The sequence below is a fragment of the Numida meleagris genome, chromosome 10 (assembly GCF_002078875.1).
Source record: "Numida meleagris isolate 19003 breed g44 Domestic line chromosome 10, NumMel1.0, whole genome shotgun sequence".
Lineage (NCBI taxonomy): Eukaryota > Metazoa > Chordata > Aves > Galliformes > Numididae > Numida > Numida meleagris.
The window spans coordinates 19,599,798-19,627,598 of record NC_034418.1 but is presented as its reverse complement, the minus strand read 5'-3'; the positions used below and the strand labels follow the sequence as shown (position 1 = coordinate 19,627,598).

Genomic DNA, 27,801 nt, shown 5'->3' with positions numbered 1-27,801 from the left:
ACCATCCAGCCAATAAATATACTCAGTATATTCCAACTAAATCACAGCTCTGCGGTACTGAAAACTGAATAGCACAGTGCAGTACTACTGTTTACCCCCTTGAGAAATTAGAATACGCTATCCTGGCACACTTGTCCCTTCTCAAGGTAAGATTTGGCTTTTCATTATTTTTATCCTTCGCATCTTTCAGATCAGGAAGAATTACTGCTGCAGGGTTGCTGCAGAATTTTAAATGTTAATTTGAAAAAACTAGTTTTCATTCTTGTCCACTTAAATCAAACGGCAGTGATTCCTGAAATGCTCTTATATTTGTTTCTCTTCTGAAAAAAAAAACAAAATAAAGACCAGGTACAAAAAGAGCATTTGCAGCAGTATCTATTCAAGCCTAATCCCCAGACCAACATGTCTCTTTCCATAAAAACCTAACTGCCTGAAAACAAATCAAAAGAGTGTGCTGTATTACTGCACCACCTAGCTTTGGTTGCTAGTGGCTGGAAGGCAAGAGCCTCCCCCAAAAAAGTAAGCCTTAAGAATTCTTCATGTTGCCAGCAAAAATTCAATTTTTGTTCCAATTTTGTTACCTGGCAGAAGTACGTGAGGTCACAGAAGAACCTACACCTCAGAAGTGGTGCGTATCTGGGCTGCAACACCTCTCTCAGCGTTACATATCCAAGCCAAGGCCTGGTGGGAAGGGTGACGCCTCCCTGCCCACCGCAGAGCGGCTCTCTTGCACCAGATGCATGCGGGCCTGTGCCCGAGGAAGCAGCATCACACAGCCCAGACCTCTACTGATTACACTCAAGTGTCCAGCACAGGGCTTTGTCAATAAAGCAATGAGCAGAATGGCTTGTTGCCTACTGATGGTATTCACATCGAGATACAAAGCGCTTCATCAAATGCCTTTGGGGACACTCTAGAGTCTCCACTGGAAGGACTGCTCATCCAAGTTCTTATCAAGAGCAGTATGATTTACCAATGGAAATCTAAAAGAAGTCTGAAAAGCAGGAAATGGAAAACCAAAACCTGTGTATGGCTATTTCTAGAATGAATTTCTCTGCTAGCATAATCAGAGCTGACAGGTTGTGGACATAAATTGTTAGAGCTTGAGGTAGAAAATTACGCTTCCCCTTTGAAAAAACACAAGGCGTTGTGAAAACTCAGCAATAAATAATGGACACTACCACACATGGAGAAAACCACAGCAAGCAAAGCAGCTGCTATCTGGCACAAACAGCTCCTGGTGTCCACACCAGCATCACACATTAGGTACTGCCACTTCCACTAAACCAGAGAAGCTGCTCCACTAAGCGAAGGGTGCAAGGATTATCGTAAAGAGAAGCAAACAATATCAACAAGTTTCACAGACTGCTGCAGCGTTTCTTCCTGAGCAACAATCAAGTTTCCGTATCTTCTTTGTTCGAAGTTTTGTTGTTGGGTGTGAGCATCCTAAAGAAAGTAATGAAGTTATTTTTATTTAATCTTCTCCTATACAGCTAAGGTATAGCTTCTGAAAAGGAAAAGATGTTAACAAAGAAAGGTTCTGGCTAGATTTCTTACAGATTCGTGAGGCACACTGTGTGGGGAAAAGAATGTTCAGACAGAAACTGACTTCCCCGTATTCATACTTGAAAGAGAAATGCAGAAACATCACAGGAATGTGACAATATTGAAAGTTAAAAGGTGGAAGAATAACAGAAAACCTACAGCCCGGTTTGTTCAGCCTTCTGAGTGAGGTACCAAATCAACTTTTGCCATGCTCGGGTTTAGAAAGAAAAATCACCTACTGGTATTTAGAAGGGTGGGGAATTCAGCTGTTTGAGAGACAAACATATCAAGGGTAAGATACAATCAGATGCTTCACTGAGTAATTCGTAGTCACAAACATATTATTAAAGCAGTCAGTAAACTTTTTTTCAAGGAAACAATTACCTCAAGAGGACATAGGGATATCTTGAGCATTCTGTCATCTTCCTGTAGAAATGGAAGCAGGTACTGTTTTTGATTGCTTCCTGTTCCCAGCAGAGGTGGATACCAAAGCAATACCAATAACAATTTTTTCATGGAAAGAGTGGACAGACATCAGAACAGGCTGCCCAGGGAGGTGGTGGAGATGCCATCCCCGCAGGTATCTAAGAAACTTGTGGATACGGTGCTTAGGAATATGATTTAACAGGGGACTTGCAGTGTTAGGTGGATGGTTGGAACTGATGATCTTAAAGGTCTTCTCTAACCTAAATGATTCTACTGGAAACATCCCCAGTGGTGATTCAGGAATCTCTTCTGTGGCAAAGACATCCCAAGAATTACAAAGGCAACAGATGCACAGAGATCAAGAGCTCTCCAAAAGATTCAAGACAAACCTTAATTACGTGCCTAACACAGCAGGAGACAATAAATTTAGAGCAGAAAGTAAACGTTTACAACTCAGTACTCACTTCCAGAACACTGGTGGCAGGACAAGTTTGCTAACTCTGTGCAAAGACAGCCACAAGCGAAAGGCACAGCTACTGTATGTACCTCTTCTCACAGTGTGAGAAGAGAAATTCAGAATTCAAACACAAAAGTCATTTCAAAAGCTCAAAAAATTCAAAGCTTCCCTCTCTGAACACACCCACAATATTTACCTCATCTTTTTTTGATCTCTACAGTAAAAGTAAAGACATGCTCTTTCTTCTAAACATTAGAAAAATCTGTTCACTGTTATGGTACAAACAAGCCAGTTTCCTTATAAATACTTCAAGGAATGAAAGGAGATTTTTGGCTGCCTCCATAATTAAGCTTTCACCTATCCTCCTATCATATTTATAACCAATCTATCCCCAGCTCCTATAACCCAGGAAAGCCAGTTCTGGGTAACTTCTTTCAACTGTTATTTTTAACCACATCATAGAATCACAATATAGCATGGTTGGAAAGTACCTTAAAGATCACCCAGTTCCAATCCCCCAGCCATGGCCGGGACACCTTCCACCAGACCAGGCTGCCCAGGGCCCCATCCATGGCCTTGAGCACCTCCAGGGATGTGGCATCCACAGCTTCTCTGGGCAGCATGTGCCCAGGCCTCAACCACTCTCTGAGTAAAGAATTTCTCCCTATTATCTAAAGCTACCTTCTTCTAGTTTGAAACCATTACCCCATGTCCTATCGCTACTCTCCCTGCCCCGCCCCAGTTCTCTTGTAGGCCTCCTTTCCCCATCCTATTCTTCATATCTCTTGCCACTAGTGCTCCTGTCTTCAACCCAATTAAACCTGCACTATGCCCTTTTAAACTTTAGACACGTGCAATTTAAGACTTACATTTCACTAACAAAAAGCTACTACTACTGTTCAGCTCATAATCTTTCTGTTGCTTAGACTTCTGTAAAGAGACCACAGTGATGTCCTTTTTCCTAGGAACTGGAGCCACAGCTTCATAATCAAATTTGAAATCCAGAAGCACCACTACAAAGATCTATTGGGAGCTTGTAAAGCTAGAGAAGTCCACAATATACTCAGAATAAAATCTATGCACCTTAAACTCTGAGCTGAGGTCCGTTTTCAGCCTTAGTTAACTGCAGACATAAAACATATGATATGATGCCCACACCTTCGAACATTTACTGCACTATCTCTGTGCTTATCTTTAATTACTTACCTAGAAACTCAGCAAAAAAAAAAAAATACTACATGACGTAAGCATCGAAATACTTCAGATGTTACACTGATTCAGAATAACTGTTTACAGCCTCAGATTGTTTAGGTTTTCTTAATACTAAAACATCCCTAAAGCAGAGCACAGTGAAGGAGTATATTAATAACAATATTTGCTTACAAAATGAAGCCGTATTTCTGGTTGGAGCAGCCACCGAACTCTCCCAGCTATGGCTTGACTAAGACAAGTACAAAAGGCTCACCACTACTTCATTTTCATGAATTACGTGACTCGAGGCTGTATCTAGCTGACACCTACCACCTCTATCTGCGCTGCATCTACACACTAACGTACGCAGACGTACAGAAAACAGAGCGCTACAAGACTAAAGCAAACCTCAGTCAATGCAAACCTCAGCCCTCACCTGACCAGGTCTCCGTGAAGCTGCACAAAGAGGTTTTTCCTCTCTTCCCCATCACAGATCTCAGATGCTGGGGTATCCACCGTACAGAGGACCAAGCGCAGGTCAGAGGAAGCAGCAGCTGCAGAATCTCTTCCATAAACGTACACGCAGCCTCGTCCAACATCCTCTCTCAGCCAGTCCCTTTCACGGGAACCGAACCGGCTCCTGTTCAGACAGCTCCTGCTCCCGTTGCGCTTCACGTTTCTCTGCGAGACGACCAAAACCGGAGTGTCAGCAGCAGGCTCCACAGCGGCGTCGGCCGCCCCCGGCCAGGCTCTGCGCGTAGGCCCCAGGCGCGGCCGGGCACGGGGGAGGGGGGGGGGGCACGGCGAGACCGCCGCTCCCGCGCCGCCGGACGCCACCTCAGGGCCACTCGTGGCGAACGAATCGAAGCCACCGCGCCCGGCGGGCACGGAGCCGGTCCGGAGGGAACCCAGCCAAGGTCGAGCATCGCCGCAGACGCAGCGCGCAGCTACCGCCGCGGCCGCCCCCCACGCCGCGCAGCAGGGAAGTGCCGGCGCGGAGATGCGGCCCCGAACGGCCCCGCTCTGCCCAGGCCCCCTCCTCACCTTCAGCACCCGGACGACGCCGCGAGGCCCGGCCCGCCCCCTCCGCGCTCCGACCGCCGCCGCCTCATCCTCCTCGGGCTCCGGCGCCTCCCTGGGCCCCGGCCCGGCTTCCCCCATGGCGGGCCGGACTGCGAGACCGCGGGCAGCAGCGGCGGCGGCGGCGCCCGCCCCAGCTCCGCGCACGCCCCGCCCCGGAAGCGCGGGAACTTCCGCCGCCCGCGGCGTCAGCAACGGCGCTGGGGGGCGGGGGGGGGCCGGCAGCGCTGAGGGGCGCGGGAGCGCCGCCGAGTTACGGCAGTGCGCGTCCGTCCTGTAAAGCATTAAATGGAAGACCTTCCAGAACGCTTAAGTGAGTCAGCTACCGATGGCCGCATGGCCAGCGGGCACGAGGCCGCCCGAGCCTTCATTTTCGTGATGTCATCAGAGCAACACTTACGAGGCAGCTGTGCAAACTAGGGGTTACTTAACCTGTGAAGAAGGAAAGCGCTCACCTCTGTACTCTGAAGCCGTCTGTCCCAGAATTTCCTTCGCTTGCCTCCAGCACATCTCGCCCAGAGCTGCCCGAGGCTGCAGCTGCACAGCAGAGGCTCGGAACAGTGCTTTCTCCTGTACCTGTGCAGCCAAGTGAGGTGGTCCATCGCCACCTGCCACTTACCTCACCCTGCTGCTTCGTGAACGCATCGAGACTGCAGTTGTTAACGGCACTACAGCTTCAAACACCTTAGTCACGAAAGCCTCGTGCCTGCCTGTAATCAGCAGTGCTTCTGGACTTCACGCACTTGGGGCTGCATCACCAGCACAATTCTTGCATGCTAATTCCCGGTCTTATTTCAAAATGACTTGATTCTAGACATGCTTTCCAACTTCTCACCACTGGCATTATTTCTGTATTAACCACTCCACATTTTGTTCAGACATTTCCCACCTTCCTTCTGGTTTATCTGATCATGTTGCTACACAGCATTGTCTGCCCAGCGCTCCTCACAGTCAGGACCCCCTCCAAGAAGTGATAACTGAGTCAGCACCACCCAACACGAGCAAGGAGATGCTTCTCAGCAGTCTGTCCTGCTTCAGAACCTGTGCCTACAGTGACAGATCTCTTGCTGCCACACAAACTGAATTTTCAGATACATTTCTGAGTTCTCAAGGAGAGGGATCTAGAGGGCTCTCCTATTTATTTAATAAGGAACTGATAGACAACTTGTCTTATATTAAGGTTACGTGTGTTCCCCAGCACACACCTGCACGTTGCAGGGGAAAACTGTGACTATACTGGAAAACACATATCTAATGAACTGTTCCTGCAACTAGAAAATACGAGGAAGAACCTTAAAGCAGGCAACTGTATTGTTTTAATGGATGAGATTATAACAATCCTTGTCTCATAATACATGGAGCACAACTTTTTAGATCAGCAAGGGAATCATAACTAACTCCACATGCAGCCTGCAGCCACCAGGGGAAAAAAAATCTGAACAGATTTTATTTTTTTTGTGTTCAGATCTCAGCATAGCTTTGTAGCACCTGGACATATATTGCCGGTAGTAGTTGACAAGCTCTCTTTCAGGGTGGTATTTGATCTGACCTTTCTAAGGGTTTTTAACTGTCTGTTCATTTTACTTTCCAAAATCTCCTGAAAGCTTTTCAGACTCTACCCTTATTTTGATTATTTCACATCGCTTGACTTTGGCATGGCCAACCAAAAATTGATAAAGCCTGTTCCACTGTACTTGCAAAAAGCAACAAGGCACAGTTTTAAATCATGGAATATTGACTCATTTTTATTAGTCACTTCATAATTTGTTTCAACCAAAAGACAATACACACAGCAGAAGTCTAATGCATTCCATGTAAGTGTTTACATCAGTTATGCTCCTCACTCACCTAAGACTTAGCATTTAAATTTTTCACATCTCAAAAATAGATTTGCAGAAGTTAGAATGCCACCAGGCTCCCTGCTCAACTGGCATGTTTTTATTTTTAATTTGGTCGGGCATTGTGGTTCATTTTATTTCGTGGGGCTTTTTTGTTTTGGTTTGGTTTTTTTTGTTTGTTTGTTTGTTTTGGTTTACATTGTCAAAGAGGTGGGATGGCGCTCTACATAAAGTGAGTATTATGAGCATTACAACATAGGAAAGAAAAAGGAACAAACAGGAACAGAGTGAAAGTTCAGAAGGAAGCAGTGCAGTAGGTTCTTCCATCACATCCCCCAAGCAGAAAATGAACACATAGAAAGCACACCAGCAGGTCCAAAACAAAAGTAATCTTTGCTGCTCCATCTTGCAGCCAGTATCAGCCCTGGGGAAAGGACTAGGTCACCTTTCCCAGCTGCTTCAGAGTCTTACGAGTTTTATATCCAAGGTATCGGTTAGGTGGCAGTTCCCTCACTGCTATTGCTTCAAAAAGTTGTTCAAGGCCACCCATAAAAAAAAATGGACTAAGTCAAACCTTAGGACCTTCCTACGTCTTCTCTCCCTTCAGGCCTGCTACAGCCCACTATTCTTTCTGTCCTTTACTTGATTCAAAATACATTCACATGGAAAACAAACAAACAAACCAACACAGACATTCAACCTCTCCAAGCTCCAGGCTGCAGAGCCCAGATAATGAAGGTTAGCCATGAAGTCTGTATCTTGCTCCTCTTATATACTCTTTACACTGAAACAAGGAAATCACTGACCAGACCTAAACTGTTGCATTCCACCAGTGGAATAAAGGCTCACCCTGCCCTCAGAGTGCTTTGAGGCATCAAGAGAGTACTCTGTAGTGTGAAAAAACAGCAGCTATGATGAATGTTAACAGATGTACCTATGGAAAGGAGCAGGCAACAGTATCTAGCACTGCAAACAGGGAAATGTGTGTAACCTTACCTCCAGAAAGAAGGCCACGTTAGTACTCAATCTCTTAAGAAAAGGAAGGTAGAGAGCTCCAAGGACAATAGGAATGTTTAGCTGCTAAGTACTTCATGGCCAAGAGATGGCTTCAAGCTGAATGCCTTTCAGGTACACGCAACCATCTCCCTGAGCTTGACCCAGAAATATAACAGAGTGTATCTTCCAAAACACAAAACACTTATGTGTAAAGGTGGCTGAAGGATCCAAGTATAGAGAAGGAATTTACCCTGAAAACTTACCAGACTGAGACCAACAACAAAATCCACCTGCTCTAGAGAACAGAACACAAATGTAAGGGGGACAAGGTCAGTTGTTTCCATCTATGCTGCAATAAACTGTCCAGGTGAGGGTCCATTTACTTCTTTCTCCCCATCTAATCCTCCAGCAGTAGTGCTCTTCTCAGCAAAAAGGAATGGAGGCTGAGGTGCACCAGCTTCCAATACCACATACAATTCTGAGAAGAATAAGACACCTTACGGGGCTGTAAGGAACTAAGGCAAAAACTTCCTGTTAGCTTGGTATCTGGGATGCCCTTGGAGCCCACTGGAGCCGACATTTAACACACTCAGCACTAAGGAGTTGGAGCCAACTGGGTCAAATAGTCACAGCTGCAGTAAAAGCAACAAAAGTAAATGCTCAGCATCCAGAAAAGGGCTTTGATTCAGCTGCTTTTTCTGCAAGACTGCCCGTATCATTCTATCTGAGGCAGAGTATTTACCTTAGTATTGCTAGCCCAGCCAAGACACTGCAACAACTCAGAATCACTTTTAAAGAAGTCATACATCATTCTTGCTAGTTTTTAATAACTCTATGATGTCACTATGCCAGTATCAACGGAATAATGAAACTCTTTGGTGAAGTCAAGGCTCAACCCAGTCTTCTCAATAAAGCAGCAAAAACACTTCGAGAGAAACTAAACTTATTCCACTGGACATACCAATAATTAAAGTCAGTCCTACATTATATTACCTATTGTGGTTAAAACCAAAGCAGACAGAACAACCTTTAGTGACCTCTCTTGCTATGGATTCAAGGGCAGAATAAGTCTTTAATTTTCCCTAAATACACTGTACACCCTTCCTGCAATATTGCTAGCAATGATCGGAACCTAGCATTAGTACTTTTGCAGACACAAAAGGCTGCCAGAGCACAAAATGATCACCACATATTTACAGCCCTGAAACAGAAACCGAGCAGATGTGCCATTTGATTCTTTTGAGAAAGCTTTGCAGCTGGGAGCTGGGGTACCTTCAACTTACCAGCACACTAATGAATGAAGACTTAAGGTATATCTTTTTCTCCCTGAAGGGTGCTGAATACCTGAATAGTTTTGTCACGGTGCTTTATATCCTATGCATCACCTCCATGAAAATTCATGGAACTCTATTACCTCAACAACAGTTAACATGGGGAAAGCATAACTGGATACAGCTTTAAGCTTGAAAGAGTACTGAACCTAACATCTTTGGATTCAAATACTCAAATAACTGGCTCTCATTCAAAAAAAGTTTAGTTCCTCTCTCAGTCTGCACCTTACTGAACATAGATATCTCTACAAGGGCAGCCAACTACAAGGATCAATTAAGTAACAAAATGGGAAAAGGTCTCTTTAAACCGCATGGTCTTTATTTCAGTGCCAATATTACAGATACAACACAAATATCCCAGTCAGAAGTAAATCAAATGGAATCCAGGGAGTCTAAACAAGCTCTGGAAATTAAACTGGGGAGAAGGTCTGGAATAACTGAGAACAACTCTGCAGCATAGTCTCCGATGAGTCTCCCAGCAGGCAACAGAGCTTTTGCTCAAAGACTGATCTACAAAATTGAATGAGTCTTTTCTTACCATAAACCACAACTAATGGGTCAAAAGGCTTTGAAATTAACTGTGGTAGAAAACCAGTTGCTCCTTAGATCTCTACATCTCTTATACATCACCATACTTTCTGGGGAAGCTACAGAAGACTGAATCTGTATGGCTGCAGCCACTGATGGAAAGAAAGAAAATTCAAGTGTAAGGTCTTCATTTCCAAGTACAGCACCAATGCAATTTTATCAGCCTCACCGGCACCTCTTTCCTGCGCTGTCCCAGGTTTGTAGATGAAGTCCCAAGGCCTGACTTGCTCTTGGTATGTATCACATAACTAAGAGGTGTGTGTATACAGTAATGCACTGAACAGGCCATAAAAAGCCTCCAGCCCCTTCAGACACAGGGGATACAGTAAGAAAGAGGCAAGGCGACCTAAAATTCTCCAAGTTCCCATTCTGAGCCCCAGATGAAAGTGCCTGAAGATAATCCAGCTAGTAATGAATGAAAACACACCTTGACCATCCCAGGGGAAAAAAAAGACAGCAGAAAGAAGGGGCAGTTGTTCACGTGCTGCAGAGACAGAAAGTTTCCCTGCAAGAAATTCCAGACTTCTCTTCCAGCCAGGCTGTTTTTCTTTGAGGGTAGAGAGGCAGGGAAGGGAGGGAATGTTGCTTCTGGCTGTGAATGCATGTGTGAGGGAGTGCAGAGTAGCCTCCACAAGCCACCAGCCTCATCAGCGGAGGAGAGGAGATTAGTCTTAACAGATATGCTTCAAAGTCAGCAATCACTTCAGGAAAATTCCTCCTCATCAGCAGGTCTCATCTGTTCCCCATACCCATGGTGCAGTTTAGGGGACTGCCAAGGATCACAACGTTCTTCCCAGAGTTCTTTTGATTGGGTGGGGTGAGAATAAGAATGGTGCCAGAGCCTCACTGCCAAGACTGAGGGGGAAAGTTGTTGACTTCTGCTAGATCCTGCATTGCTGAGCCCTTGTGATTATATGTCAACTTGATCCGCATACGTAGTTGTTGCTACAAGAGAAAAGAAAACAAACACACAAATTCAGGTCTTCAACAAAGCTCAGCAAATCTCCCCAAGTCCAGCTCCCTGTCCCAAGTCCCCTGCAAAAACAAAACACAGATCCTTCCTCACCAGAAAAGCTCTCAGGAAGTATGTGCAGGATAAGCTATGACACTGCAGATAAATGCTTTATCTAGTAGGATGCTGCTTGCTCATTGTAGTTGTCAGGTCAAGTAAAAATTTTCTCAGGGAATCTATAGCACAGCTTCTATTCACCTCTCTCCCTGCATTGGCCCTGCTCTCATAAACACCAAGGTCCTTAAATATAACAATAACTGTCTTGCAATCCCAATTAACCATGGAAGAAAGCAGGAGGCAGATCTGGACTTTGCTACAGTGTACTTAGGCTAACATGGAGAAAGGTATTATTTCCTATGCTAGCTGTTGACTCAGAGAAGAAGTGGCCTGGAAACTTGCATAGCTCAGTAGTACTGGATGAAATAGCCCAAAAAAGACTGGAGACATCACCTCTAAGAATATTTCCTCCTGCTGTGGCTAAATGATGGAACAGCTCAGAGACTGCTATACACACTGTTGTTTGGCTGCCATCCAGATACTAGGAGGCTCTTAATAATGGCTAGAGCATGCTGTGCTCTGGATAGGTTTTCTGTTCTCTTCACTGCCCCCAAAAAGTCTACAGGAAAATATGTAAAAAGAACAACAAAAGAGAGGAAAGGAGGACAAAGACAGCTCCAACCAGTCTCTGGATAAAGAGACTCCTCACTAACAAAAACTAACTTCATACCAATAGATCAATATAATCAGTGTTAGTTTTGGTTATATTTGGTACTGTTCTGAGTAACTGGCCATTGTACAGAGTGCACTGGCCACTTTAAGAGTATAACCTTGTTCACCTACTCTAAATTCTAAGATCTGTCAGTCTTTCAGTCTGCTCATTACAACTCTCCCCATCTTCACCATTAGTTTCAGTCTGGCATAATGACAGTCCACAACCAGCTGAACAGACCTTTCTTTACAGCACTGAGAAGGCAAAGAGCTACCTCCTAAACAACAAAAATCAAGGTTGTTTCCTTCAGAATATTTGAGGTAACTTAAACTATCTCATGGACAAGACTCTTGCAAAGCTGCACTTGCAGTCAACAGGCAATCTAAAGGACAGTAAGCATTACACATATAGAAGAGGTATAAAACAGCGGGTAACAGCAGAGGGCAGCAAAATACAAGCTTGCACCTCTCTGTTCTTCCTTCACAGGGGACCTGAAGTTCCAGTAAGAATGCAAATTTCAGCTTACGAGGCCCATACGAGAAGGATACATTCCAACTTCTGGCACTTTAGAGGAAAGCTCCTAAACCCCCCATGTTTATAAAAAATAACTTTCAGGTCTTCTCCAGAGCCCACATGGAAATTCATATCAGATTTATATGAGACAGAATAATTGCCTGCATGCCTTACTAGAGCCAGAGTGGAGATCATGGGAACTGTGCACTAGAAGACAGTAATTTCAGAAGAATTTATTTTTTATTTTTTAAACTTACACATCAGTCTACTTAACATGTAGAGCAGTAAGTGTTAAAGAAGTAAGTGTCAGGGAGATGTCAATAGCATCCCAAAAAGGATAAAATAAAATTGAAATAATTTGCACTTTTCTTTCTGATGCCACCTCATTGCTAAACCTTTTAAGGAGGACATGTGGGCCATATCCCTCTCTCTCCTCAAAGTCTACTTTTTTTTTCCCAGTCTCATAAACCACTCTATGAAGGCTATAAGACAAACAGAATTATGATTAAATCACAGTGAAATACTCTTCCCTCCAACTATTTAAAGATACACTCACAACATATTAAACAATACCACTTAAGATTTGCTTAAGATTATGGGTCAAGCTATTTTTTCTTTCAAGAAGCTATAGGTCAAGCTATTTTTTTTTTTTTTTTTAAATTTCCTTTGAAGAAGTGCCCCCTGCAGACAGCAAGAAGGAAATTTAAATACACCGAAATGGCAAGATGCATGCTTTTGACTTTACTTCTATACCACAAAAACCAGGTTCTGCTCCTCCAGAGAGATCATCTAGAAACTTGTTAAACAACTATGCTGATGCAACAGACACCCACAAATTCGAGACAAAGCACAGAGTCTATTTTAGAAACATAACCAAACACAAAAGTTAACTCTTTGCCTCTAACCTCCTATCTTTTTCACAATTCTTTTCCATAATATTTTTTTGTTTAGGGCTAGGAAAATTCTCACTACAACACATCATTTCCTACCACTAAATGCACAACTTCCAGACAGTGTCTTTTTGACTGTTCTCAGAATCACTCACCTTTTGTGGATTCAGGACTTTAATGACCTGTGTAATGGTCCCCGAGTTAAATGCAGGGATGACACTGCTGCTGGGAGACAGAAGCTGCAGTTGGAATGTCTGAAGAACAAAATGAAAACAAGTTGATGCTTAATCAAAAAAGAATACAAACTAATTGATTTGTTTGCACTAAAAACAAAAAGAAATTAAGTCCTGACTTTCTTGTGTCTGTACGTGTACTGTCAAGTAACCAGTTCTTCAATTCCTTATCTGCAAAGAACAAAATATTTGCTGGCCCATCGTCTTTCTACACAAAGATCCAGATGGCACAAATACAAAGGGGATGAGGGCTTACTGTGGTCTATCAAAAGCAGTGATGCACTGTTTCAATTTTGACTCTCAGGTGGAACAGCCAACACTGTTCTGTGCATCTCTAACTTCAGGAGGTCTGTTTTCTCTCTCCGATTCCTTCCTGTGGCAGGAATCAAACTTTCCCAAACTGAAGTTAGAGCATTAGTAATTTCCAGAAGTGAAACTCTGGAAAGTGAATATGTTTTCCCAAATTTCAACATTTCAATCAAATCCTGCTTAAATGTTCTGCTCTATTACAAACTAGGTAGTATCCATCTCCCACGTTTTGTGCTGCAGCTAATTTCAAGAAGAGACTACTAACTGCTTTAAGGAGGATAGTTAATAATCACTGTGTGGGAACTCACGTCAAGTTTTAAAAACAGCTAATAGCTCCAAAGGTTTTTCTTTTTTCCATGTATTCATAGCTACAAAGAGTACAGTATATTTCTAAGAAACTAAGAACAAAGAGAAAGGTTTCTCTTAGTCTTTTTTTTTCCTGGACTCCACATGTTCCTGGACACGGTTTAGCAATCTTTCTAGGAAACGGTGATTTTAAAATAAGATTTTCTCAAAGGAGATCATCTTATCTGATAAGAACCCATCCTCCATTCCTTTTATATGCTTTAGTTTTAGATTAGAATGATGGTGACTAAACTGCGTACAATGAGAACCTATTAACATAGGTTAGCTGCATGTTTCTGTCTACATTAAGGTACCGATCAGGAAATACTTGCAGCTGGCCCTCTACCTGTCACTGAAGTTGCCCTAAGTGGTTCTACCTTTGGTACTGCAGCTTGGAAAACAAAATCTGTCATATCCAGCTCTGTGCTGTTGGAGGCCTGTATTGTGATTACAGTGACACTGGGGTTGGTGTTTGACCTCTCGAAGCTGAAGTCAATCTTCAGCCCATTCTTGTTGTATGCAGTAATTGAAGGGATTCCTGTAGAAAACAAAGAAGTAGCAGACTTGAGAATCTAGACATCGTTCTCAGCATCACAGAACTCATTTCCTTTACCCCCAGAACACAAATTCTTCTGTAGATTAAACAACCTCCCCTCCTGCTCCAATATGTGTGTCACACTTCACAAAGAAATCTCCTTTTCGTTACTACCCCTTGTTTCCTCTTCTGCTGTGGCACCTTCAGCTAAGGTTTCAGATGTCCCTAACCTGCAGCAATATCATTGAAGAGAGGCTGTGATGACAGTCCATCAAGCAGGAATGGAGGCTGTGATATCTGGGGTGCAGGGGCAGATACTGGGGAACCTACAAGAAAACGTTGGAGAATTATTAGATTTAGCTGTCACAGAATGAAGGGTAATTACTCCTTCTCCAGCTATCAACTGCTCAAATATCAGTACATGTATTTCTATAAATAAAGCTCTGCAAATAGTTATTTATGTTGTCATTTGCCCGTTCTCTGCTTTTATCCAACAAGGACTGGCTCCTCTTGAGCTAGCAGGCACTCAAATGCAGTTATTTCCTGTATCTTATTCTCTCTGGAAAGGCTTACAGCATTCCCAAGCTGGAATGTGAAAATACATTAAGTCCCACTGTCTAAACATTGAGTGTCAATCTCTAATGTCACTCCCTGATGCCCACCTGTATGCTAATACAGACTCTGACAAGAACAGGTGTGAAGACAGGGACTTAATAGTGACGAACAAGCCAGCCCTCGCATCTTCAGCAATCATCTTGACACCCCACCCCAGGACTGAGGTTACGCAGACTTACAAGAGATGAAGGCCACTCACCTGTTAGGTTGAGGTCTCCCAGAAGGTCAAGGAGCTCCCCACCAGCAGAGGCTGGTTTGCTTGTAGGTGCAGTGGGGATTACAGGTGTTATATCATTTCCCCCCAACAAGTCCAACAAATCATTTGCCTAATGAGAAAATAAAAGTTACACATTCATATTTCTGCCAATTTCCCTTACAAATTGGATGAACTCCACTTGCCCTCAAATTAAAGACCAGGGTTGCTGACTGATTAGAGAGGTTCTTAGTTTGGCTATGGCTCCAAGAGATCAAGCTTCCAAGTTCTTGGAACCACAGTGATAAGATAGGGATGGAGTTTGAGGACACAAACAGGTTGGGGGATATATGGTTTTACGGCATCATGCTCTTGCATTCCCTGCAATAACCTCTTCCACACATCTGTTCTTAGCACTAGAACCATCAGGGCAGAAACGTGATGCGATTAGTCACCAGGCCAGAACGGGAGACTGCCTCAGCTTACTGCTGAAAGGTCAGTGGCTAGTACTCTGAGCTGACAGGCAGTGGAAACTTATGCTAGATCAGTTTCTGTTACCTGGCTACCAGGCTGCAATCCAGAGTGTGGAGGCTTGGTTTCCAGTACTGCCGTTTCTGTCTCTCCATTGGTCTGCACAATCTCAGTAGGGCCATTGGTGGTGACTTTCTCCATTACCGGCATTCTCTCAAGAAGGGCTGGCCTGAAAGAAGCTGACATAGTTACACTGTGCCATCTTCTTGGATCCCAATTCAAGCACACAAACATTCAAGAGAAGACATACACAGTGCAGCCTGCCTCTTCCTTTTAGCTCCCCTGCAGGGGCACTGTAAGACTATACAGCAGCTTCAGGTGATCAAAAATGATCCCTGACATATTGTGCCGGTGTACATACATCAGATGTCAGCTGAAAGCCAAAGACCCTTGTTTTCTGCTAGTACTGGACACAGTTTTCACAGTGGGGCTAGGATAACAAAGCAGATTAAATGATTGAGCAAATGTAGATTAACTGCAGGCACAGGACATTTGACTGCTCTGTTCCATACTCAGTTGAGTGAGAAGGTCAGCTGATTGGCTGAAACAGGTAACCAAGTTGGAAAAGCAAACCACCAGGCTCTCATTAGTCAAATTCAAGTTTCCAAAAAGTGTAAGTTTAGTCTTCAAAGTACCCTCCTGAAAGGATACAGAAACTGAAGGAGAAGAGGCACAGGACACACAATTCTGACTTCAGCACAACAAAGTAAAAGTCATACACGGAAAACTACTCTATAATACAAGAAAGGGCATTACCCTTGTGGATCAGGCCTAAAAGCACTGCATGTAAAGTCACACTGCCACCACATCTTTTGGGCTGAATGTTATTTCTAGTGCAGGCTGAATGATATTTCCAGGGCCAATAACCCCAACAATGGGCCAAGTTTTTGGACATGAACAAAATCTTAATGAGCAGAAACTATTAAACACTGACCTTTACGCTGTAATGAATGCTAGAATATGCTAGGGAAAAAAATACACTAATGCTCTATTAATGCTCTCTTATAAAGCTGAGTCAAGTTCACACAGGTTTTCTGAAGTGCAATTTCCCAAAACTATGAATAGCAATACACTGCCATTGGATCAAAAGCCGGGATGATCATCAGACACTGCTGCCTGCAGCGGTTAACTCAGATCAAAAGGCTCTCATATTTTTCCTAGCACACTCACTAGGGTGTGAAGCCCTAGTCAGCTCACACACCATAGCCCACTAACACGACTCTTCTAAGAAGACAATTCAAGTCACTGCACAGATCCCATGAGAGAGAGAGAATATCATGTGGATGCTGTATCCTACACACAGGGAATAGGATGGTACCTATGGGAAAAGCAACTGTTGGAGAAGAAAATAAAATAAAAAAGTCTAAAAGCCCCTATAAACACAGGCAACATTTAGAGCAGTGGCATACATTTTTTTTACTGTCCTCTCATCTAGATTCTAGAATGGATGCCTCCTCCACCCAACTCTAGAATTTATCTTACTCCATCGTGCTTGAACAAACACAGCAGTTTTGATGTTTCCAGATCAGGCGAAAATAAAGAAGAGACCATTTTCAAAATAGGTGCATAATCAGAATGACATTTTCTGGAAAGTCTTCAAGTGTGCATGAAGTTAATCCCCAGATCTCCTCCAGTCTTATGTTCTTTGTGGTAAAAACGGTATGGTTCTCCTATACATCAACAATAAATTGCCGCACATAGCAGATTAACAACTACTCTATAATGAATTACAGCTTTAGTTATTGCAACAGAGCTCGGCTTGAACTTCCTTGGAGAAGCAGCTACTTGAGTATAGCAACGATGAATGGGGAATTTTCAATGATTACGATGTAAGGAGGTTAACATGCTCAAGAATTTTAAAACAGGTATGCTGAGTGGTACAGAGAAATAGCATGCATTTTCCAGCAGAACTTCAGATTTTAAACAGGTTCTACAAGAAAGAGTAAGTTAAAAAGATGTTCTGAAAAACTGAAGCATTGACAGACGAATTACCTCAAGTTCAGAGCACAGCTTCAGAGAAAAGGTCAGTGGATATCTGCATGTTTATTCCAAAGGCATTTTAAGATCAGCTTGAGCCTAATGCCTGGTAAAGTTAGCACGGTAAAAGCTACCTGCAGACAGTCACTCAGCTAGCAAACTTAAGATTCAACACCTAAAAGTGAACAACAGCCAACTTCAAGCTGAAAATGGGAAAAATGTTTTGGAAGGGCAAGCCTATGATCTCAGAAGGCTTATTACAGGCTATACTAAGTTCTTAAAACACTTCATAAGAGATCAGGGAGGGATAGTAGTTCCTCTACAATTTTACCAGAATAACCAGATTAAGCTCTCTGTATGTACTACGTAGAAGATCAGGGTAGATTATTAACCCTTTCAAACGCTAAAACTCATCAGCACTTACCTCATGTGATCATATTTCTTGAACAGTGCATTATATTCCACTGCCCTCTGTTGTAGCTCTACATCAATGCTGCTGCCGTAAATGGAAACTACCTTCTTAATGCGACTGTGGGGAAAGGGCAAAAAAAAACCAGTAAAACACTATGGAATCAGCAAAGAGCAAGAAATTAGCATGTATCATCCAGAAGACAGTAACTGATCTATGCTCAAGAGGTGTACTGCGTAACCGATTCAGAACAGTAGTCACTGCTGCTTTCCTCAATTATCTAAGCAACATCAGTTTTTTGACTGTTCCTGTTTCTTCCCAACATAGTCAGCAGGTGATCAATACATCACCACAAGGCACACCATATCAAAGCTCAACGACCCACGGTCAACCCAAAATACAAAATAAGGCTATTTTTCTTCCCAGCAAAATCAATCGAAAAAAATGGAAGGAGTCTACTGAAAGTAAGGATTTTCCTTCCCATTAGTAAGTTTTCAAGCAAGGACATCACGACATAAACTGCCCACACAGTAGAGGACATCCACAAACAGAAAACAGTATGAATTGGTGGAAGTCTTTCAGCTTGCAAGCAAAGGAGAGCTGTAAAAGCCAATACGAAGACTATTAACCATGGAAACAGAACACATCCAAATAATATTTCTACTGAAGACAACCAATGCCAGCATATTTACAACGAAATCCTATGCAGAACAACATCAAAGAGAACTCACTTGACAGTGCAGGTGAACCTTGTGGAAAGCTTCATGATGGCAGTGAGAGCGTAGCCTCGTGTAACAGATGCAGACATATTAGATATAAGAACACTTTCTAAAATATCAAGAACTTCATCCTCTGTTACCTGAAAACATACAGAAAGGTTTGGCTAAGACAGAGAGGAGCTTTGCAGCAAGCTTTCCATGGTATGCTGTAAAAACTTCTCTTGCTTAATAGGAATTTCCTACCTCCTCAGTAACTTCATGAACATGTAGCATATTTGCATTGTATGAAACAGATGCAGACAGGCAGATGTCTTACGATATTTTACTTTAAAGCTCCTGGTCCACATATTAAAAAAAAAGGGTTATCATCAAAACATACAGCTAAAACCCTGGTAGACACTGTGCAAGCTCGGTTAGAACCAAAATCACATTACTCTGATCAGCGTAGCTGCGCTCCTCAGAGACAGGTATGTTTATGTAACCCATGCCAGCAGCACAGAAAGGAGTTCCCATTCCAGGGTCCATCACTATCACAGACGCCACTACTAACTAACTGTTGCAAGCAATCCCCTCACACAGCCATCAAACAGCTCCAGCATCAGCCAAGTGGACACACTTGCTCTTTCTCAGGCTATACCTGTATTGGCTCCTCTTCTTCACACTGACCAGACACCAGAAGATCTCCATACTCTCCTATGCACCAGGAGGCCACTTGTACCAGTGGCTGCTGTTGGAAGAATTAAAAAAAAAATAAATCAGATACCTCAGAAATAAACATGTTCCTGCACAAAAAGAAAACCAAACCATTAAACCTCCACTATTTTCCACAGCCAGCTTACTCTTCCTTCCAGCCAAGGAAATCCTCTATAGCAGAAGAAACAGGTGTTTGATTTGATCAAGAATTCAGTAAGAGAAAATTAGAAGAACAAATCTTCTATAAAGAATTCATGTTTTCACTGCAATCTGTCCATTGGAACTAGATAGCGTGATGCTGACTTACCTTGATACGTTTAGCAAATATGTTTATTGCAGTGTAGTAAGGAAACCAAAGCTGCTTATATTGGGTATTACCTGAGAATAATCACCAAGGATGGCTTTGTAGAGTCTCTGCACAGTGTAGGCATGCATCTCCACACTATTAGTTATCAGCTGAATCAGGTTGGGAACAGCATCATCACGAACATAACTTCCTGCCTGCAAGAACATTTATGTATTCGAGAGAAAAAGTTGTTGAGTTTCACTATAAATCTTCTCGGTAACACCCAGCAACTACCGACATCCTTCACAAAGTCACCTGATTCACATGTTTAGAAATCAACCTCATCATCTTTAAGTACTTTATGGTTAATTTTCAGCAAACTCAGATTTGCAGAAGTACAGAACAGTACATTTTCCCAAAGCACTCAGCTATACCAGAGAAAGCCACTCTGTAGATCAAAATTGTCTGTCAAAAGGATAGGTTATACACATAAGAATCCTGCTTTTTTTTCCCCCCCCTCTATACCACATAAGAATGAGAACACCACAGAAAAACTTCTGTTAAATGGAAGACTAAGACAAACTCAGTACAAAGCAATTTTTTCATCACTTCCTCAAAGCCAGACTCTATACCAAATTAGCACAGAAATTTGCATTAGCACTAAAGATGTACATTGCTCAAAACATGCTTTGTTTGGACACTCCCTCCGGCACTGAAAACTATCACTCAAAAGAAATTAAATGAGCCCAATTAAGTCAAATAAGTGAAAATCCAGCTAGCCAAAACCAGGAGCCAACACCATATTTCTGTACAAATTCTTGTAAGCCTGGTAAACTGGATTGGATATTTACCTGTAAGAGTCTGCAGTAGGCAGTCTTGTGAATGTAACTTTATAAATGGATTTCCCTAGCAGTTGAAGGAAGGAAGTTACTTTAACAAAAGTGAGTCATATGAGAGCAATTTTCACAGCCTACCAACCCTTCAAGTGGAAATCAATTCTACGTTCAGAGGAATCCAAGTTTCTCAGTTTCAGGGTGGTGCAACAGTGCAGACACAATACTCACTTCTTGAACTTCCCAAATGTAAACATTCACACTAATCAAATAAATCTCCCATTGCACTGCATCAGAGAACACACTGCCTACCCAAGTTATCAAGCTCTCTTCTCTCGTTTGCTGAAACGCTACTCCAGTTCCAACCTCAACTGTGATGTTTACAAAGAAATTCAGGTAGTAAAAAAGTAACAGTCAAACCCAAAAAACAATCAGAAAGCTGTTGTTACAGTTCTATCAAAAAGCTTTGATAAACTCAGCTTGGAATAATTCAGTAAATTGTTTCAACCCCTTCCTTGCAAGTCAGTTAAAGGCCATGTTCACTCTCTCCTTTAAGGACTGTCTATTGGAATGGCAGAAAGCACAAGAGTTGTCCTGACTCACAAGTTACTGTAGTAGAAAAACTGCTACACAATATCTTCGTGCATATTTCAGAAATCATACGTTTCTCCTAATAATGACTAGGATAGTTGCTTTGTGACTAGCTGCCTTAGGTCACTATTATATAAGTACACTTCCATTTTGTACTGAAACATTTATTATCTGACAGTCTTTACAGCTGCCTCCTTATCAGTGATAAATAGCTTCCTATAGAATTCAAGAATTTTTCCAAAGTCACACACAAGAGAGAAAATTTTACTTACCGTTGTTAAGACTCTCATGATTGTGTCTATGTGCCAGCGTTTGGAAGGAGCGTATCTGACAAAAATAAGAAAAGAATTAGAACAAGAACTAATAACCTTAACACCAGCAAGAAAATCAACAAAGTTAACAGAACTTCCTCCCCCTTTTGGTTACCTCCCAGCCCACTTCTTCCTAGAATAAAAAAAACTTAATTCTTTGACCTTTTGTTATTAATGTTGACACTGAAATGCTGAACGAATATACAAGCGCAGCCATATCTTGCACGTACTTCAAAGTCAGGCTGTTCATTATAATGTCTCAACTTTAATAAGGTCATCTCACTTGCACATGTAATCAGGGAGCATGCATAAGTGGGCTTGTAGAAGGGGTGAAGGGCCAAGGTGTCAACACAAGACCTGTTCCAAAGAACAGCATAAATCAATAAGCTAGACTGGCTTAATGATATGAAGACTGCCCATGACCTAACATTAGTGTGCCCTGGAACACTAGTGTGTCCTGTTCTTCAGCAACGGTAAAACCAATAAACCCCACAGTCCACACATTCACTCTTAGGTGTTTGAGAGGGGGTAGACAAAGCAAAAATGCTCACAATTTTGATAACTGAAAAAAATTAATGGCAAGCAAATTGACCCCATACTTTTCTGCTGCAAGGAATATTCCAGATGCACAGTCTGCCTTGAACTCTGGCTCACATGAATCTAGGAAATACAGCAACTCCTTCATCATTCCGCGAACGTTGTTCCCATTAACAAGAGCAAAACTCAGTTCCATTGCACGCCTAGGGTAATGGACAGAAAACAAAGTATATTCTCCTGGTGAAGTAAAATAAGTCCAGTTACTCAAATGCACTTACCTGTTGATTAAAAGAGCAATCTTATTATGGAAGGCTCTTCTCACAGGATTAAATGCAACAGTATTTTCTTGTTCAGAAAACAAGAAAAGCCACCCCAGAAAACCATGAACCAGAGTGCAGCTGAGGGAGTTGCCTGATATCCTAAGGCTAGAAATATCTTTCAGCAACCAGAGTCCATCAGTGTTATGGTCCAGGTATTCATAGTAATGTGTTGGTCATTTCTGACACAACTGCAATAAGAAAGTTATACCAGCTGCAGCAAGATTTCTTCAGTTTCAGAAACCTTTAAATCCATTTTGCGATACTTTCTGTACACGATGATTTTGTAGTGTTCATTATGCAACAGATCTTGTACAGAATTATGCCAAAAGGCCTAAATTCTGTATTATAATATATACTTTCTTCAAATAGATCAGATTTGAATGTGTGCTTAACTCCAGTGACAAGCTTACCAACACGCCACTACGTGGACACAGTAATTTTTTCTGATCATGTAGGATTTTCAGAGTTAACGATAGATCAGGCACAAGTTATTTGCTGCCAAGAAACCCAAAACATCTAGCTATCTCTGCTTCTCAATACCTTCCTAGTTACTGTTCCAGAGAGAGGAATTTCTACTGTGTTACCAACTGTGACTTTACTTTCTATCCAATGTATCTGAGGATAGACAAATGCAAGGGCTGCTCCAGAAGTAACGCCTCCTATTTTATTATGTTGGCCCATGACATCAGAGGTGCATGGTGGTATGGCAGTAGAGGTTTAACCTTCCCACCAAAACTCCATTTCATTTTGTTGCTGTGTGACAGGCAGCAGCTGTGGGCAGTCTGACATGGAAGTGCAAGTGGAACAAAGATGTGGAATTGAAAGCCTCCATGCAGAAAAAAAATGCACGGATTGACGTTCATTAATGCTTGTTGAAATGTTCATGGATACCAAACAGTGGATGTTAGCGCAGTGTGGCAGTGGGTGGTAAATTTCAGCAATGGCAACAGCAATGTGAAGGACAAGCCACATTCTGGATGGCTATGCACAGCTGTCACACATCACACCACAATATTAATCATAGAATTGTCAAGGTAAGAAAAGACCTCCAAGATCACCTAGTCCAACCATCTACCTATCACTAATATTTCCTCACTAAACCATGTCCCTTAGTACAACATATAAACATTTCCTGAACACTTCCAGGGACAGTGACTCACTCAACTCCCTGGGCAGCCTGTTCCAGCACCTGACCACTCCTTCTGAGAAGAAATTTTTCCTAACATCTAACCTGAACCACCCCTGGAAAAGCTTAAGACTATTCCCTCTAGACCATTCTACGATCCCCCCATAGGGCCTTTCCTACCCCCAGGCAGACTGACACTTCCTGCCAGCTTGGTGTCAACTGCAAACTCACTGAGGGTGCACTCAATCCCCTAGTTCAGGTCATCCATGAAGATACTAAACAGGACAGGCCCCAGTTCGGACCCCTGGAGAACACCTCTTGTGGCTGGTCACCATCTGGATTTTTAACTCCATTCACCACCACTCTCTTGGCCTGGCCCTCCAGCCAGCTCTTTACCTAGCTGAGTGCACCTGTCTGAGCCACGGGCTGCAGCTTCTACAGGAAAATGCTGCAGGAAACAGTGTCAAAGGCTTTGCTTAAGCATAGGTAAGGCTACATCAACAGCCTTTCCCTCATCCATCAAGCAGGTCACTTGCTCATAGAGGGAGATCAGGCTGGTCAAGTAGGACGTGCCTTTCGTGAACTGGCTAGGCCTGATTCCCCGGTTGTCCCACACATGCCACATGATCTCACTCAAGATGATCTGCTCCATAACCTTCCCTAGCACTGAGGTCCAGCTAAGAGGCTTGTAGTTCCCTGGATCTTCCTTATCATCCTTCCTGTAGATGGGAGTCAAATGAAGAGTGCCTCAAAAAGCTCATTGGTGCAAACCAACTAATAGTGGTTATTATGTTGAGAAATACTGTTTTGTAGCTGAGAACTTGCTTTATCAAATCGTGTTACTGAGCTCTTTGTACCTGCTGTAGTTTCTATGGAAATAAACAGGAGGCATTACTTTCAGAGTGACCTACCTACACAAACGCCTTTTCACCCTACATCTGAACACCTAACTCAGCTGTTACCTCTTAAATTCTACAACTGACTGGTTGAAAACTCAGACTGCTACTAGAATTGCTCTCATTCTTCCTATTAGTTCTTACCTTCTCACACGTAACTCAGTCAGGTTACAAGTTTCCATATTATTTAGTTGCTCAATCACATTATTGTAGTTACGTCAATACTGCAGGTGCACACAAGCACTCTGCAATCTTAACATCAGGCATTTATCTAAACACATACTGCTCACATTCAATCATATTACAGACCTCACTCTGTTACCAAGTTCCTAATTATGCAATTGGATCATATTAAGCAGACAGACAAAGACTTGAATTAAATGGCAAAGCCATTCTGAATTACACTATATAGACGAAAGTTGCACTGCAACATTTCAAAGATGACAAGAACAGGCCATGCTTCAGATGTCAACCAAAACCAGGTATGTCTTTCTCTCAAGTTCCAGACCTCAAAATCTGCTGTTTGGGGACTCCAATATCCAGTCCATGTATTGCTTCAACGAGAACAGTGCATTGTCAGCAGCACGAGTGTCAGCACGGCAACATCATGCTCTGCCGATGGATCACTCAAAGGCTTCATCCTCCAACAGCACTCAGATGTGAAGCTCTGATGTTTGCAGCATATGTTTTCCTAACAGGCACCAGTAAAATGCTTCCATCCAAAACTTAGATAGGTCTTTGCTGTCCCACAGCCTAACCTCACACTGGCTCTGGCATCAAACTGATAGCCTTACTTGCTGAACACGTAAGATAGAAATTTATCTTTTAGGATAGCGTAACATTGTAAAATGAAGTGACATTATATTAATTTCATAACTGTTAAAATTAAGCTGCAGAAGAAAGAGTTCCAAATTGTTACCTATCTTTACATGTTAGAATAAGAAGTACTGTTAAAAATCTAGGTCTGATTCAAAGAGTCACAAATTTGAAGAATACCTTCTAGCACAAGAATCTAAGGCATATCTAATTTGGTTAGACAAGATGAATAAGAGGATGAGCAATTTTAAAAGAAATATGTTCATGATGTAACAAGAGTTGAATGAAATTCTGGCCTGCAACAAAATTCCACCCAATGCAAAAGGGATGCAACAGTCCCTATCACTGACACACTTGCTTGATATTGCACTGAGCTCAGACAACCAGTTACAGAATAAATACTGATAAGGAAGACTACTGAAACAAAAGTGAGTCTGAAAGACTTGATTTAGACAATTAAGCGTAGTACTCCACACAGGCCAGCAGAATTGTGATCAACTGATTCAATACTATGAGTAACTGACAGAAGCAAGAAAAGTTACTATGATGAGTGAAAGGAACACAACTGAAGTAATTAAAAGTAGTTAAAATTAAAAGAACTTTATACCAAGCATTTGAAAAAAATCATCCTACAGTAAGATGCATCAGGCTGCAAGGTCTCCCATTGTCCAGAGAAGGTTAAACAATAGATATCAGGAATGCACAACAGGACACAGTTTATAAGCGAATCATCTGAACAACCGAGTAAATTTTAATTCAGACAGAGGTAGAATTTAATCTAGAATCATTAATTGAAAAGTTTAACATTGCTTCAGAATAACGTGACACTACTTGTTTATCTGGGAAAGAAAAGTAACACCAAGCATGTCAGAATAGTTTTGATCATGATCCTAATTTATGAAGGCTTTGATTCTTGTGAGCACATCATCTAACCTCTGGTGACCCCATTTTGGACAGGTTCAGGCAAACAGAAAAACTTTTCCTCACCAATCCAAGACGTGGAAAATGTAAAAGCAGCTTCTCAAAGAAGGTGGCTGCAACCTTCCATTATCCTTATTAACTTACACAAAGTAGAAATCAAATGATGCATTAATACTAGTCACATTTTCAGCTCTCCAGTACTACTGTCATTTTTCCCTATGTCCTGCTCACTCTTCATAGGCTGCCTCTTTCACTGATATTTCCATTACCTTTTAATGGAGACATCCAAATCTTTCAGGCAATCCACAATTGTGCTTCTATGTCTCTGTACTGCATTATGGTCTGTCTGCACAGTTTTCAACAACGATGTCAAAGCCACATATCTAGGATAAGTATATAGTATTAAAAAATAGTTAATGGTGAGCATTCAGGTTCTATGCACAAATACACCTACCCACATTTAATCTTATTTTGCAAAAGAACAGGGCACTCTTGTACTCCTCAGTAACAAGTGAGGATCTTCCAGGGGACTGCCTGGCCTATCTCAAGTAGGGTTACCATACAAAATGATAACACATCTAATGATATCCTGCTGCTCAGACAAGCACCCATCCCAGTTCTTGGGCTCATGCCAGCTGTCCGCAAAATCACAGGGGTTAGAAGGGACTTGTGGAGATCATCTAGTCCAACATCTCCCTCCCTCCTTGCTAGAGCAGGTTCGCTAGAATAGGTTGTACAGGAAAGCGCCCAGGCAAGTTTGAATATCTCCAGAGAAGGAGACTCCATCACCTCTCCAGGTAGCTTGCTCCAGTGCCCTGTCATCCAAAAGTAAAGTTTTCCCTCACGTCCAGTCTTTGTTTTGAAAAATCAAGACAATTAAAGTTTAGACCTCCATATATCACACACAAACTACTAAGCAAGTTGCAATTCCCAAAGCTAGAGCCTTCTACTCATATCATGATTTGTAATAACAATGCCTACAGATGTGACTTGATTCTGGCAGCTGCAGCAATTCCATGTTCAGATTCACAGTGATTAAAGCACAACCATTACTTAATGACAGCAGTATGCAGTCAGAAAAAAAAAAGCAAAAAAAAACTTCTTGTCTAATTTCTAAAGTCTCCATTGCCCATTCTGATTTAAATGACATCACTAACCAGCTGGGACAAGACAGGAGATTGACAGAACACTGAAAAAAACCCAACCACTCAGCTAGATTAAGAAATCACATTAAGAATTACATTACACACCTCGACTCAACTACTAAGAAGGGCAGAGCCATAGTTAAGGTTTTGACATAGAAAACACACACACAAAAAAAAGAAAGCTACTCAGTCACATTAACTCCACTAACAACACTTCCCAGAACACTCTCCTAGGAAGTTCTTCTTAGTATAACCTTTGTGTCATTGCTTCTTAGACATATTAGTCTGGGTGCAGATGGAACACACTTCATACAACTTACCTAATATTTTTGTCGTTGTTTAATAAGAAACGGCCTAGGATGTTAATAGCTAACACCTGCAGAAAAAGTTACAAAAGGTCAGTGACCAAGAAGTCCGCCTTCATCACTTCAAGATGACTTTAAAGGCAACATTACTACTGTGGTTCTTGGCCAAAAGCATAACAAAGAACACTAGAGCCTGACAAAGCAAAGGAAAAACTAAGACAAACGTGGTATGAGCTCTCTCCTGTACTCAAGGAGAAACAGTCTTCAAAAAGTTTTACTGCCCCTCCCTTCTCTTTTTTTTTCCCCCCTTGTAACACTACGTGATGGAAAGTACAGCAACAATAGCAGGGTGGCAAAGTCTTTGGCTACAGCAAATGAGAAGGAACCCAAATGCAGCAGCCATGGATGAAAAAGCAAAGGAAGAAAATTTCCTTACCTTTGGAAGGCCTCAGGTAGGCAGGGATCTCCAGTGAGATACCCTTGCCTCCACTGCCAACCCTTAAATGAGAGCTGGATCCTGGCTCCACCCCTTCCCGTCACTCAGGTGCATTGCTTGCAGCTGAGCTCCCCTGGGCTGCC

At 42.3% G+C, this 27,801-nt stretch overlaps 2 protein-coding genes across 6 annotated transcripts in view; both read right to left on the bottom strand.

The window, feature by feature from the left end:
* Positions 1 to 4,839, bottom strand: part of PHLPP2 (PH domain and leucine rich repeat protein phosphatase 2) — a 32,165-nt gene extending 27,326 nt beyond the window's left edge. The window contains exons 1-2 of the mRNA XM_021408197.1: positions 4,664 to 4,839; positions 4,056 to 4,300 (exon numbers count right to left, since the gene is read on the bottom strand). Coding sequence (XP_021263872.1) covers positions 4,056 to 4,300; positions 4,664 to 4,780 — 362 coding nt within the window. The 5' untranslated portion in view covers positions 4,781 to 4,839. The remainder of the gene's footprint in view (positions 1 to 4,055; positions 4,301 to 4,663) is intronic.
* The window catches only part of AP1G1 (adaptor related protein complex 1 gamma 1 subunit), a 46,492-nt gene continuing 25,107 nt past the window's right edge, over positions 6,417 to 27,801 (bottom strand). For 4 of the 5 annotated variants that reach the window (XM_021408168.1, XM_021408167.1, XM_021408169.1 and 1 more), the window contains 14 exons: positions 27,238 to 27,293; positions 26,042 to 26,155; positions 21,756 to 21,896; positions 21,118 to 21,172; positions 19,514 to 19,636; positions 19,080 to 19,169; positions 18,455 to 18,582; positions 17,739 to 17,843; positions 15,365 to 15,506; positions 14,813 to 14,939; positions 14,229 to 14,324; positions 13,841 to 14,001; positions 12,732 to 12,830; positions 6,417 to 10,397 (listed from right to left, as the gene is read on the bottom strand). In XM_021408168.1, the coding sequence (XP_021263843.1) occupies positions 10,296 to 10,397; positions 12,732 to 12,830; positions 13,841 to 14,001; positions 14,229 to 14,324; positions 14,813 to 14,939; positions 15,365 to 15,506; positions 17,739 to 17,843; positions 18,455 to 18,582; positions 19,080 to 19,169; positions 19,514 to 19,636; positions 21,118 to 21,172; positions 21,756 to 21,896; positions 26,042 to 26,155; positions 27,238 to 27,293 (1,539 nt within the window). In that variant the 3' untranslated portion in view covers positions 6,417 to 10,295. The remainder of the gene's footprint in view (positions 10,398 to 12,731; positions 12,831 to 13,840; positions 14,002 to 14,228; positions 14,325 to 14,812; positions 14,940 to 15,364; positions 15,507 to 17,738; positions 17,844 to 18,454; positions 18,583 to 19,079; positions 19,170 to 19,513; positions 19,637 to 21,117; positions 21,173 to 21,755; positions 21,897 to 26,041; positions 26,156 to 27,237; positions 27,294 to 27,801) is intronic. The other variant, XM_021408171.1, reaches the window with a different exon arrangement.